This window comes from Mandrillus leucophaeus, unplaced genomic scaffold, assembly GCF_000951045.1.
Source record: "Mandrillus leucophaeus isolate KB7577 unplaced genomic scaffold, Mleu.le_1.0 Scaffold295, whole genome shotgun sequence".
Lineage (NCBI taxonomy): Eukaryota > Metazoa > Chordata > Mammalia > Primates > Cercopithecidae > Mandrillus > Mandrillus leucophaeus.
In genome coordinates, this window is record NW_012103087.1 from 355,147 (window position 1) to 369,218 (window position 14,072).

The 14,072-nt window shown below is 43.8% G+C and overlaps 1 protein-coding gene across 1 annotated transcript in view; it reads right to left on the reverse strand.

The window, feature by feature from the left end:
- YEATS2 (YEATS domain containing 2) overlaps nt 1–14,072 on the reverse strand; it is a 133,597-nt gene that overhangs the window by 7,183 nt on the left and 112,342 nt on the right. Inside the window, exons 18-24 of the mRNA XM_011986167.1 lie at nt 13,605–13,788; nt 6,214–6,342; nt 5,343–5,441; nt 4,115–4,217; nt 3,163–3,236; nt 1,291–1,370; nt 516–717 (exon numbers count right to left, since the gene is read on the reverse strand). Of these exons, the coding sequence (XP_011841557.1) occupies nt 516–717; nt 1,291–1,370; nt 3,163–3,236; nt 4,115–4,217; nt 5,343–5,441; nt 6,214–6,342; nt 13,605–13,788 (871 nt within the window). The remainder of the gene's footprint in view (nt 1–515; nt 718–1,290; nt 1,371–3,162; nt 3,237–4,114; nt 4,218–5,342; nt 5,442–6,213; nt 6,343–13,604; nt 13,789–14,072) is intronic.

The window sequence follows — 14,072 nt, forward strand, 5'->3', positions numbered from 1 at the left end:
TTTTTTTTTTTTTTTTTTTTATCATAAAACAATTCATTTCACCTGCAACATTACTAGTTTTCACAAGTGCCTCCCACACTGGGTGGCGGCCTCCAAGCTGGGTTTGGAGATAAAGTAACAGATGAGACATAGGCCTCATCTTCACAGGAGGAGCACAGACTTGTCTGGGGCATGGGGGGGTCCTTAAGGTCACAAAAGATGGGGAAGCTGCTTCGATCTGCAGGAAAGGAGATGGATCAGGAGTCTTCAAAGAAGAAATGATGCCGAGCAGGGACTCCGGAGTGAACAGTGTGAGCCTGCTGCATGGCAAGGGCTGGAACGTTTGTGGCTGGGGCACAACACTTGAGATACCTGGGTACCAACAGCTCCACGGGGACTGCATGGTCCCAGGGAGGACATGGCAGGAGGTAGGAAATGCTCTTGTTCTCTACAGCACCTCTTCCAAATCCTCACCCCTCTCTAAGCGAATGCCCCCAGGCTGCCAGGCGCTCTGGGCCGTGCCACTGAAGGCTTACCAGGCTCGCTGTCGATCTGGGTCAGCACATCCTCGATGGAGTCCCCGTCATTCCTCAGGCTCTCAGGGTCTGGTGGGGTGTAGCCATGACAGCGGCACCAGTGAGCAATGTGCTTGGTTTTGAGGGGAGTCAGGTGGTGAAATCTCGGATTCTTCTCCAGGATTTCTTGTAAGACTTTTCGCATTGTCATTGCTCTTTGCCACTTAAAAAAAATTTTTTTTGGAACCATAATCAAATCCTTCCACTTAACACAACTACGTTATCATGCAATCACAAATCACCATCCTAACTTAACCTGTTAGGTTTTTTTTTTTTTTTTTAGGAAAAAACACCTGATTGTGTTACTCCCCACTTAAAAAAAGGAGAACTTCTACCGGCTCCCTAATGCTTATAACTAAAACAGCAACTCCTAGGTTTGGCCCTTAAAGATTTTCACCTGGTCTCAACCTAGGACCTCCCACTTCCCCTCCTACCCCAACTTTCCCTAAACCGACCACAGCACCTTCCCACTGTAAGGACTCAATACGCAAGTTCATTTAAAATTCTGAAACTCAGAAAAAAAGTTAGAAACTGTGAGGGATGTTTCTACCAGTGAAGGAAAAGAAGGCAGGCCTGAAAGCTGGCTGGATATAGGTCTTTGAAAAATGAGACTTTTTTAACTGAAGAAAATCTTCTACCATCAAATATTTCAACAAAATATGCTGCAATCTGTATCCCCGTTCCCTAAGAAAAGGTTTCTGCAGGCAGCCAGAATAAACAGGCAGACGTGGGTTACCTCAGCGGCTCTCCTTTTTCCAATGTTCCAGCCATAGTACTGCTCCACAGACTTTGCAGAAAAGCAGCTGGCATCTTCACCTAGAATGCACATACCCAGCAAATCCTGAATAAAGCTCTTACGATTCCAATCACATATCATTTGCTGGAGGCAAGCCAGTCACTTCTTCAGACCTCTTTATTGCATGTATATTCCTTACTGGGCAAGATGCAGCCTAACACAGGAGGGCGTCTCCTCAGAAGAGAAGGCGTCCTGTCGTGTGTACTCAAAGCAACACACCTTCTTGGGAACTTGGCTTCTTTGGTGGAGAAGGTAATCACTGCCACAGGCTATTAAAGTCTGTGGGACTGGCGCTCCACTAGGAGCCCTGGACCTGCCATTAACTCACAAGGTGGCAATGGTAGATGGTGTCTCACTTTGTTGCCCACAAATCTCAGCTCACTGCAACCTCTGCCTCCCGGTTTCAAGCGATTCTCATGCCTCAGCCTCCCGAGTAGCTGGGACTACAGGCATGCACCACCATGCCTGGCTAATTTTTGTATTTTTAGTAGAGATGGGGTTTCACCATGTTGACCAGGCAGGTCTCAAAGTCCTGACCTCAGGTGATCTGCCCACCTCAACCTCCCAAAGTGCTGGGATTACAGGCGTGAGCCACTGCAACCAGCTTGGTTTTCTTATCTATAAATTGAGAAAGCTGGGAAGATAGTATCTGAACTACCTTCCGGCTCTTGTATTCTGTATTTTTAAGGAGAGAGAAAACTGTGTGTGTGTGTGTGTGTGTGTGTATGTGTATGTATGTGTGTGTGTATATATATGTGTGTATATATACATATATATATGTGTGTGTATATATGTGTATATATACACGTATATATATACACATATACACACACACACACACACAAACACGTATATATGAGAGAGATTTTTTTGTTTGAATTTCTTCTGTCAGGCTGGGAAACTGTCATCAAAAGTTTATTCTGAGATACATCAAAATGATCCCCCAAACTTTACCTTAGAAAGAGAGACTACTGCTTTGCTATTACAGTTGGAAAAAATAAGTAGGTGGTCTGTACCTGGCGTACGTGTTCCGAGCCCTACAAATCTGAGTGGCGTGGAGGCTGCCCCTGGCTTCCCTCTGAGTGTGCATAGTGGTCTTGCCCATGAGCATGCTCCTGTGTCCGCAGGCTGCTGGCCCCTCAGCAAGGGCTATTGATTCTATCAAAACAACTGGGGCTAAGCAGCAATTTACTCAATCTAGGTAACGATGGGAGTGACACAGCACACCACTTTGGGAGGTCTTAAAAACTGTGCATTTCTCCAGTGTGCAATACTGGGTTTCAGAGGAAAGATGAATGGTCTTAGAGTCAAACAGAACCAGGTTTGTATCCTGTTTCACCACCCATGGCTCTGTAATCTCAAGCAAGTTATTCAACCCTGTTTATCCTCAGTTTCCTCATCTGTAAATGGAGATGACACCAGCTACCACACAGGAGGCTGGGATTATATGAGACAGTGAACGTACCCAGCCTGCACAGGACCTGGTACACTGCAGGCAAACACTAAATGCTTTCCTCACTCATAAACGCCAAATGCTAATACAGAGTTTTAACTGCATACAAAACAATTTATGATTTACATATGAAAAATGTAAAACATTCCTTCTAAAGAACACCACAGTAAAAAGAATAAAAAACTAACTGCATATGAATTCTAAAACCCTTGCAAATGAGCTGTATCTCTAGCTGAAACCTTATAAGGTAACTGCCATTATCAATATTAATTTACAAACCCAAGTGATTTCAGTTGACTCAATACCTTAAATTCACGGCTTTAAAAAATGCACCCCTATATTCAGTGTAATTGTCTTACTTTTTGCAGTGATTAACGGAATCTTCTTTACTACTGCTGTTAAGAGTTGCTGGATAGTCTCTAAATGGTCTATCCTGAGAGGGATTAAAAAAAAAAAAAGGCAATAAATTAAATACATGTAGCAGTTTCTATAGTCATATATATGCCATATACTTAATGGATATATTCCATTCTGAGGGAATTATAATGTAAAAACATCATATTAACATGTCTTTCCTTCCATAGATTACCTTCTTTGTAAAGGAAAGGTGTTCTACGCTTAAAAAGAAAATGTCAAGACTAAATAAGATCCTAGAAATGGAAGATTATGCGCATATTACAGACAGTTAATCTACACCTTAAAATTAAATAGCAATATAATCTTTTTGCAATGTGACTGCTACTAGGGGAGAAAAATTCTGTATGCCCATCTTAGGGTTATTACAGTTCACGCCTCCATCTACCATATTAAAGGGCTAAGTTTCTATTGTCCCCAGCAGTTTGAGATACTTAAAAGTAGCTGGTCAGAAGTGGCTTCCTGATTTAGAAATTACGAAACCTCAGAAAGCATTTTAGAAGAAGCAAAGAGTGTGTATAGCCCATGAAGAGGCAGCTAAGATTAGGCAGGCGTGTGGACACCCAGTCACAAAGCACGTATACACCTGAGTGATGGCAACAGGAGAAATTTTGTGCCCAGGGGCTCAGCAGAGAAAGCCCACGTTGGCAACCTCAACTGAAGGGAGGTCTAATCCCATGTGAGGCTTCTAAGGCTACAAATCAAGTGCCACCTCCAGTCACATCACTGTATAAAATGATGACCCTCAGCTGTGCATCACTTGTCCACTACACAGGCACAGACAGTTCCTCCCATCAAGGGCTTAGAGCTACACACACAACTCTGCACATACTCAGCTGTCACAGGTGTGACAAACACCCAAAGCGGAATTCCTTTAGGAAAGACTGGAAGAATTACTTAATGACATAGTTTCCCAGCTCAGAACTTTCTTCTGTTTTCACTGCTGTCTGACCCTCCTGAGAGAGGCAGCTCGGCCCAGGTGTTTCTGGTTCAGTCTTCACTACAAGGCAAGAGCAACAAAGAGGCAGCTGTTAGGGGTTAGCAGTGGAAGGACATGTGCAGGCACAAACAAAGCTCCTGCAGTGAAGCTCAGCAAGGAAACTGCCACTCCAGCTGTTGTGGGGACACAGCCAGGGGACTGAGATGGCTCCTATCATCCCAGGGTCATCAGACAAGGGAAGAACTGTTAGCCTGGGTCTCAGGGGGGACAACTCCAGCCTCATGACAGGGCGGGGGCAATAAAATGGCTCCTCAGATATTTCTTAAAGGGCCACCCATACTGCTGTGTAAGATCCCTCACCCCCTCCCCACACATGTGATTTAACAATGCTACATTGAAGTACAATGCTGGTTTGTTCTAAGTTCTAATATTGTGACCTTTCCAATACCATCTCTCCAGCTAGTTTATCAACTTTCAGCATTATCTTAGCGTTCTGAGACACAAGGCAGAAAGCAAAAATCAGATTGCCTGTGCTTGGACACTGATGTTATCAATGTCAGCGTGTTGCTCTAATCCACCGTGCTATCCTGATCTACTCTTGTGGGCAGAAATGTCTCCCACTGCCAGCTCGCCAAAGTCTGGCCCCTACCTAAACCTCCTTTACCACAACTATACTCCCCAAATGAGTCCCTCTAACTTGCCACTTCTCCAAAGGGGAAGCTGAGTCTTTGTCTCTCCTGTGCCCTTAATCTGGCATACCCCTTGACTCCCCACAGCTAAAAAACCTCTACTCTTTTAAAGTCCAGGTTATAATCCATGGTCAATACAAAGTCTTGCCCTTCTCCACACCCCCTGCCAACCCTGATCAGACATCCCAAACTGCAATATTTCAGCAATCATTTCCCTGGCCACATGTCTTGTGTTTATCAATGATTGCTTGCTGTCTACAGCAATTCTTTTCAACCTTATTATAAATTTATTAAAGGGTAGAAATGATCCTTTATACATCTCTGTATTTAGGACACATTTGCCAAGTAGTTGATTTGCAAATGCTGAAAATTCAAAAGATTCAGATTATGGTAATGTCCTGCATAAAACTTCTGGACATCAGAAGAGAACGTGAACGACAACAAAAAAGATAAACAACAAAACTTCTGGACAAGAACTCTGTGAGATCCTATGTACCTTTTGCAACAGCTGCTGGAGCAGAGCTGGGGACAACTGGAGTTGGGGCAGCTACAGGCAGAATGGCAGGTGGCTTGCTGGTAGAAAATGACTGAACCACTAAAGGGAGAAAAGGAGGGAGGGATATAACAAATACAGAGATTATTTTTAATGAAGGTGATCTAACTCCCAGGTGATAACCCCACATGAGACCAACAGCACACAGACAACTTGAGGACAACAGGAATTGCAAAGTCCCTTTTTACTAGTGGGTGATTATTAGGTATGAGGGTAACTGAGGTATATCTTCAACTGTAGAAACAGGAGCCTGTCACTAAACTAAGAAAGTAACAAGCCAGGCCAGGCACGGTGGCTCACGCCTGTAATCCCAGTACTTTGGGGGGCCAAGGCAGGTGGATCTTCTGAGGTCAGGAGTTCAAGACCAGACCGGGCAACATGGTGAAACCCCATCTTTACTAAAAAATACAAAAATTAGCCAGCTACTCAGGAGACTGAGGCATGAGAACTGCTTGAACCCAGGAGGCGGAGGTTGCAGTGAGCCGAGATCTTGCCACTGCACTCCACCCTTGGCGACAGAGCAAAACTCTGTTTCAAAAAAAAAAGGAAAGGAAAACAACAATCCAATTAATGTAAATTCTTATAAACACTTAAAATATTCCCCCTTCAACTCAACTTTAGATAAGGGCAGCTATTTAGAAGCCAACGAACATTTGGGTTTTGAGTCCCGGCGTTGGAGGCGTAGCATTCAAGGTGCAGGGAGTACCGTGATAGCTGAAGGGTGGCTGTACATCGGCAGAGCAGTCACCACCTGGTAAATGCTGAGATACGTGGAAGCGGCCACAGCACAGAGGCCCGTGGGCAAGGCACTCACCTTTATTCACAGGCATCAGGATCGTCTGCACCCCTCCAGACGTGTTTACGCTGAGTGGTTTGAGCTGGCTGGGAATCGTCAGGACTGCCTGCTGGGGACTGGCTTGGCTGGAGTGAATCTTTAACAGTCCTAGAACAAATTGGAAGACAAGGCCACGTTGAAGGTCAGGTGCTTCGGGAAAGTCCCTTATCCTCTGTGCCACCCATATTTTGTCATGGAGGAAGTTACCTTCCAGTAAACAAAAGAGCAAGAAGCAGGAGGCAACGGATGCTGTGGATTTCACAATAAAACATCGGCATGACAATAATTGTTTATTTATTTACTTTTTGAGATGGAGTCTCGCTGTGTCGCCCAGGCTGACACGATCTTGGCTTACTGCAACCTCTGCCTCCCAGGTTCAAGCGATTTTCCTGCCTTGGCCTCCCAAAGTGCTAGGATTACAGACATGAGCCACCGTGCCCAGCCCCTATTTATTTTTATTTTTAGAGACAGGCTGTCGCCCAGGTTGAAAAGTGCAATAGTACGATCATAGCTCATTGTAACCTTGAACTCCTGGGCTCAAGCGATCCTCCTGTCTCAGCTTCCAGAGTAGCTGGGACTACAGGCATGCCATGACACACAGCTACTTTTTAATTTGTTTCTGTAGAGATGGGGTCTTGCTTTGTTGCCCAGGCTGGTCTTGAAACTCCTGGCCTCGGGCGATTCTCCCACCACGGCTTCCCAAAGCACTGGGATTTTTTTTTTTTTTTTTTGAGTCGGATCTCGCTCTGTCGCCCAGGCTGGAGTGCAACGGTGCCATCTTGGCTCACTGCAACCTCCATCTCCAAGGTTCAAGCAATTCTCCTGCCTAGGCCTCCTGAGTAGCTGGGATTACAGGCATGTGCCACTACGCCCAGCTAATTTTTGTATTTTTAGTAGAGATGGGGTTTCACCATGTTGGTCAGGCTGGTCTCGAACTCCTACCCTCAAGTGATCCACTCACCTCAGCCTCTCAGCTGGGATTACAGGCATGAGCCACCGCGCCTGGCCAGCAATGGGATTATAGATGTGAACCACTGTGCCTGGCCATAATGATTGAAAGTATCCTTGTACCACAACCATGAAGTAACATATTTTTGCTAGTAAAAAGGATAAAAAGTCACCCAAAATCCTACCGCAGAGATAATCAATACTAATGTTTTCAGATATTACTCTTCCATGTTTGTTTTCTATGACAATTTGTTTTGCACATAGCTCTGATGTGTACAAAATTTTGGATTTTGTACACAGTTCTAGATATAAAATTCTGTGTTTTGATGTCAAACATTGTCATTATCCTACTTAAAAACCTATGCTGGCTCCTGACTGCCTAAAACATATTTCCAAAATTAGCTTCAAGCATTCAAGGTCCATTTTAATCTGGTCCCAATGTATGCGCATCTCCTTCCCACTGTCCCTACGTATCTAGTATGTCCATCTGTCTACACACCACACCTCATCATTTCCTAGCTCTGTGCAGCCCTTGTTTTTCAAACATCAGATGTTCTCTATGGTTTTAGAAAGGATCACTTTCTCTCATTTTATTTTAAAGGTGATTTCCATATTCCCATTTCCATGTAAAACTGTTCTAGGCATTCAGAGGGCCACTTAAAAAATCACAAAGGGCCTTTACTGTGAAGGAGTATACAAGGCACAAACAATACAAACACGTTTTAAGAAATACTTAAAAGCAGTGGTCAGGCATGGTGGCTCACGCCTGTAATCCCAGCACCTTGGGAGGGCGAGGCAGCTGGACCACCTGAGGTCAGGAGTTCGAGACCAGCCTGGCCAACATGGTGAAACCCTGTCTCTACCAAAAATACAAAAAAAATAGCCGGGCATGATGGCAGGCGCCTGTAAAACAAGCTACTTGGGAGGCTGAAGCAGGAAAACCACTTGAACTCGGGAGACGGAGGTTTCAGTAAGCCGAGATCACGCCACTGCACTCCAGCCTGGGCAATAAGAGCAGAAACGCCGTCGCGGGAAAAAAAAAAAAACAACCCAGCATCAGGAGCTAAAGATACTTTAAGGCACCGGAAAGCAGCTGGTCTGAGCTAAGGAAAGGAATAATCTTAAATACTTTCTAGAACAAGGCCTTAAATAAACAAAATCTTTCTTTGGAATAGAAGAGTGTTAAATCAGTCAGGTAGTAATACTTCCTGAGACACGATGTTGAGGAGTTTAACAACGATCTGAAGTTTCCGTATTTTTATGCATGCTGACCAGCTGACAAGTTAAAAAGTACTAAAAGGCTTATATAAACATAGCCAACCCTCATTCCACCTCCCTATTTTCATCTAGTTCCCTGCTGGTATCTACTTTAATCCTTTTTGGTTCTTTTTATTAATATTTATCTCAGTATATGTAAAAGAATGTGTAGGGCCAGGTGCAGCGGCTTACACCTGTAACCCCAGCACTTTGGGAGGCCAAGAAGGGAGGACTGGTTGAGGCCAGGAGTTTGAGACCAGCCTAGGCAACAAAGCAAGACCCCGTCTCTAAAAAAAAACAAACAAAATTAGTCCCGTGTAGTGGCATGCCCCTGTAATGCCAGCCACTTGGGAGGCTGAGGTGGGAGGACAGCCTGAACCCAGGAGTTCAGAGGCTACAATGAGCTATGATCACGCCCCTGCACTCCAGCCTGGATAACAGAGCAAGACCCTGCTCTAACAATAAAACAAAAGTAATTTTAAAAGGAATGTATTCATTATAGGCCTTGATTCATCAATTTTTAATTTTACCTACTGATTTACTATTAGGGTAGTTGGTTTTGTTTTTTTTGTTTTGCTTTGTTTTGTTTTTTTGTTGAGACACTGTCTTGCTGTCACCCAGGCTGGAGTGCAGTGATGCGAGTGATCATGGCTCACTGCAACCTCGACCTCCCAGGGTCAAGTGATCCTCCCACCTCAGCCTCCCGAGTAGCTGGGACTACCGGCACAACTACCACACCCAGCTAATTTTTTTTTTTAAGAGATGGGGTCTTACAGCATTGCCCAGGCTTGTCTCAAACTCCCAGCCTCAAGCGATCCGCTTGCCTTGGCCTCCCAAACTGCTGAGATTACAGTTGTAAGCCACAGCACCTGGCCCCTAGATGGGGTCTTCAGTGGCTTCCCCCAGAGTCAAAGTCAAATCTAGCCCCTAGATGGGGCCCAGAAAAGGTATAAAAAGTTCCCCCTTTAAGGCACTTATATACCCTTTCTTCCCTATACAGATATTCTCTTACAATGGTTGATTGGAGTTTTTTACTTTGGCATGGTATGAAAGTCACAGGCACTCAGCAGAAACTGTACCTCTCTTGTGATGCTGGGCAGTGGCAGTGAGCCACAGTCCCCGGCCAGTCATGCATTTTTTTCCATTTAGAATATTTTCACCTTACGGCCAGGTGTGGTGGCTCACGCCTGTAATCCCAGCACTTTCGGAGGCCAAGGTAGGCAGATCATGAGGTCAGGAGATGAAGACCATCCTGGCTAACACTGGAACCCTGTCTCTACTACAACTACAAAAAATTAGCTGGGCATGGTGGCAGGTGCCTGTAGTCCCAGCTACTTGGGAGGCTGAGGCAGGAGAATGGTGTGAACCCGGGAGGCAGAGCTTGCAGTAAGCCAAGATCGCACCACTGCACTCCAGCCTGGGTGACAGAGCGCGACTCCGTCTCAAAAAAAAAAAAAAATATTTTCACCTTACAACAGCTGACTGGGACTAACCCCATCCCATATTTCAGGAATGTCTTTGGAGAGGGTACACAGGAAATACATTTCAAACTTTGCCTGTCAGAAATAGTTTTACTCTCACTCTGTAATGATCTCCTTAACTAGAGAATTCTAGACTAAAAGTAATGTTCTTGCATTTTGAAAAGCAGTAGTATGCTAGCTTCTAGCACTGCCACTGAGAAGCTCAATGATAATGTAATTTCTGAAATTTTCAATTTCTTTACCCTGTGCCTTTTGAAACTGGCAGTTCATGCCCTTCACTTCTGGGAAAGATCCTTGTCTGGCCAGAGCTCCCTAATACATCACTAAATTTTCTTTCTTAGTATCTACTTCCTGGTCCATTCCCTGCTTCCACCTCGTGCCCCAGAGCTTACTGTCAATACTACACCAATGATCCTGTTAAAAGGTAAGGCAGATCATACTCCACCTTAGCTTAAAACCCTTCAGTGGCTTCCCCCAGAGTCAAAGTTCCAACACCCCACACAGGCCCTGTGTGCTCTGATGGAATCTTCTCATGCTCTCTCCCTTGCTCATGCAGCTTCTGTCCCAACGAGACCTTGTTTAACGCAGTTTATGATGCACACAAAAAACTTAATTGAAAAACTGCTAGTTATAAGTAGGAAACAGTTTGATCCTTTTATGAAAATGTGGGCTGGGTGCAGTGGCTCACGCCTGTAATCCTAGCACTTTGGGAGGCCGAGGCGGGTGGATCACCTGAGGTCGGGAGTTCGAGACCAGCCTGATCAACATGGTGAAACCCCATCTCTACTAAAAATACAAAAATCAGTGGGATGTGGTGGCACATGCCTGTAATCCCAGCTACTCAAGAGGCTGACACAGGAGAATCGCTGGAACTCAGAAGGCAGAGGTTGCAGTGAGCCAAGATTGTTCCACTGCATTCCAGCCTGGGCGACGAGAACAAAATTCCGTCTCAAAAAAAGAAAGAAAGAAAATGTGATACGGGAAGTTCCAGCAGCAGCAGCATCTTAGGAAACTAGAATTTACAGCAGGGAGACTTCATCTACTACATGCCAAAAACATGATCAGAAAAGAGACAAGGGAAGGGCATTCATTATTATAATAATTCCTTTTATTTCTACAATTTCTACTCCAGTGTCCAACACAGGGCCTCAAATAAAACATTCAGTTAGTAGAGAACAAGCACTCCCTATACTAGAAGTTGGTCAATTTTAACAGGGAGGTAGAAATCAAGAGAAAAATATAATCAGCCTTAATTTTTTGTTCTCTATCCAAAAAACAAGACACGAGGGGCTTGGTGTGGAGCCACATATGAATGAAGTAATAATAGTAATAACAACATCCACAGCCTCTAATCCAAAGGCAGTAAGGGGTGTGTCTGCACGCGTGTGTGCATGCATGCGTGTGTGTGTATCTCGGTGATATTCAGTTTTTCCGGTAGACCAGTGCCAGCCGTATGCTGGCTGGTATCAATCTGCAACAAGATAATAGAGTAGAAACTTTAACAGTTTGATAGTGCTGCGACATTTTAATTATATTTTACAGAAGTATCTATCTGTACCAGATCGTAGAAAAACAAAACCAAAACTGATCATTCAAGTTTGAGAAGCAAAGCCGTATATATTATCAGCTTTCTGGCAGCTGAGACAGTATGATGTAATCAAACACATCAATATTCTATGGCAAAACACACAAATATTCACATTAAATAATATAAACATGCTGTCAATGGAGGTCCAATTGTGCCCCAAAATTAGTTATAACAAATAAAATCTCTGGCCAGGCATGGTGGCTCATGCCTGTAATCCCAGCACTTTGGGAGGCCGAGGCAGGTGGATCACCTGAGGTCAGGAGTTCAAGACCAGCCTGGCCAACCTGGTAAAACCCTGTCTCTACAAAAATTAGCCAGGCATGATGACAGGTGCCTTTAATCCCAGCTACTTGAGAAGCTGAGGCAGGAGAATTGCTTGAATCCGGGAGGCAGAGATTGCAGTGAGCCGAGATCATGCCACTGCACTCCAGCCTGGGCGACAGAGCAAGACTCCATCAAAATAATAATAATAATAATAATAATAATAACAACAACAACAACAATAATGTAATACAAAACAACAACAACAATAATAATATAATACAATACAATATAATCTTGCAGCCATAAAAAGGAATGAGTTCATGTCCTTTGCAGGGATATGGATGAAGCTGGAAACCATCATTCTCATCAGCAAACTAACACAAGAACAGAAAACCAAATACCACATGTTCTCACTCGTAAGTGGGAACTGAACAATGAGAACAGTTGGACACAGGGAGGGGAATATCACATACCGGGGCCTGTCGGGGGGTGCGGGGCAAGGGGAGGGAGAGCATTAGGACAAATATCTAACGTATGCAGGGCTTAAAACCTACATGATGGGTTGACAGGTGCAGCAAACCACCATGGCACATGTACACTTATGTAACAAACCTGGACGTTCTGCACATGCATCCCAGAACTTAAAGTAAAATTTAAAAAAATAAAATCTTTGGTTTTCACAGCTTTTGGGATTTTAGAATTGCAGATAAAGGATTATGGACTAACAACAAAAACGATGGCACACGATAATGGCAGAGGCAATTGTTTATATAATGGCCACTATACACCAGACGGTATTCTAAGCACAGATATATTATATATTACTAACCCATTTAAACCTCTCGACCTCATGAAGTAGGTATTATTATCAATCTCATTTACAGCTGAGAAACTGAAGCAAATCACTTCCACTAGCCCATCTGGTCTCAGGACGCGTGCTCTCTGTTACTCAGAAGCAAAAGGTACACTTTTCTGAGGCCTTCTAGTGCAGGCACAAAGACACCATAGTTCTTACCGGATCTCCAGCCTATCATTCTAACACTAGCCAACATAATAACTAATGTTAAAAATTATGACTTGGAGTCACCAAGGCTAAGATATATTTTATGTACTTTGTTTATAAAAGCATAGAAAGCTATACATTTTATAGTGAATTCTATTCAACACTGATTATAGGAAAAAAGAAATTAGTACTTTAAGGAAAGCAAACTCTTGGCTCTCTGCAAAATTACATTACAAAAAAAGCTAAAATACCTAGTAGGGTTCTGCGTGGCTAAGGTTTTATTATATCATTCAAAAATTCAAATAGTAACTTTCAAATGATAATTTAAAGTCTCAGACAAAATCTGATATGTAGATTTTTAAACAAAAATAATTTATCTAAAAAGTAGCTGTTCAAAAAATGCTGCTGGATTAATTACTTTTAACAATTTATTATACAAAATATTGCTTAAGACCCTCCAAAAAATAGCTGGGCACAGTGGCTCACGCCTATAGTCCCAGCACTTTGGGAGGCCGAGGGGGGCGGATCACCTGAGCTCAGGAGTTCGAGACCAGCCTGGACAACATGGTGAAACCCCATCTCTACCAAAAACACAAAAAATTAGCTGGGTGTGATGTGTGCCTGTGGTCCCAGACACTCAAGAGGCTCAGGTGGGAGGATGGCTTGAGCCTGGAAGGCAGAGGTTGCAGTGAGTCAAGAAACTGTGATATTGCACTCTAGCTTTGGCAACAGAGTGAGACGCTATCTCAAACAAACAAACAAGATCCTCCAAAAATATTCTAGCCCTATGACAGAAAAGAGAGAGAAATAATATCACAATGAAACTCACCTGATACTGTGGCTTTCCCAGAGATGGGGTTTGGTGTGGGCACGAGGGACGTGGCGCTGACGACGGTGGGGGTGGCAGCCTTGCAGGTTCCCATGGTGGTCTGGCTCACACACACTTGCGGCTGCCCAGAAGTTTTCGTTACAGAACTGACCGTAGATGAAGACATGGGAGCCATTCCCTCAGACTGCTCACCCATGGGGCCAGAAACAACACAATTCAGGAAGGAAGTAGAGTGAGTGACTAAGAGCAGTGATGGCCACACAGCACACACACTAAGTGTCATCTATTAGGTGTTAGTGACTACTTAGTAAATGCCATACCATTTAAAAAAGATTACTTCTGTAGTTCAATGGTTCCTGTACTTTTACATTTCATGGACCAAGAAAATTTAAAAAACGTAAAACAAGGAAGTATCATAGGGTGATCATATTTTTAAAATTCACCACCTATTATATCCCTTTATATATA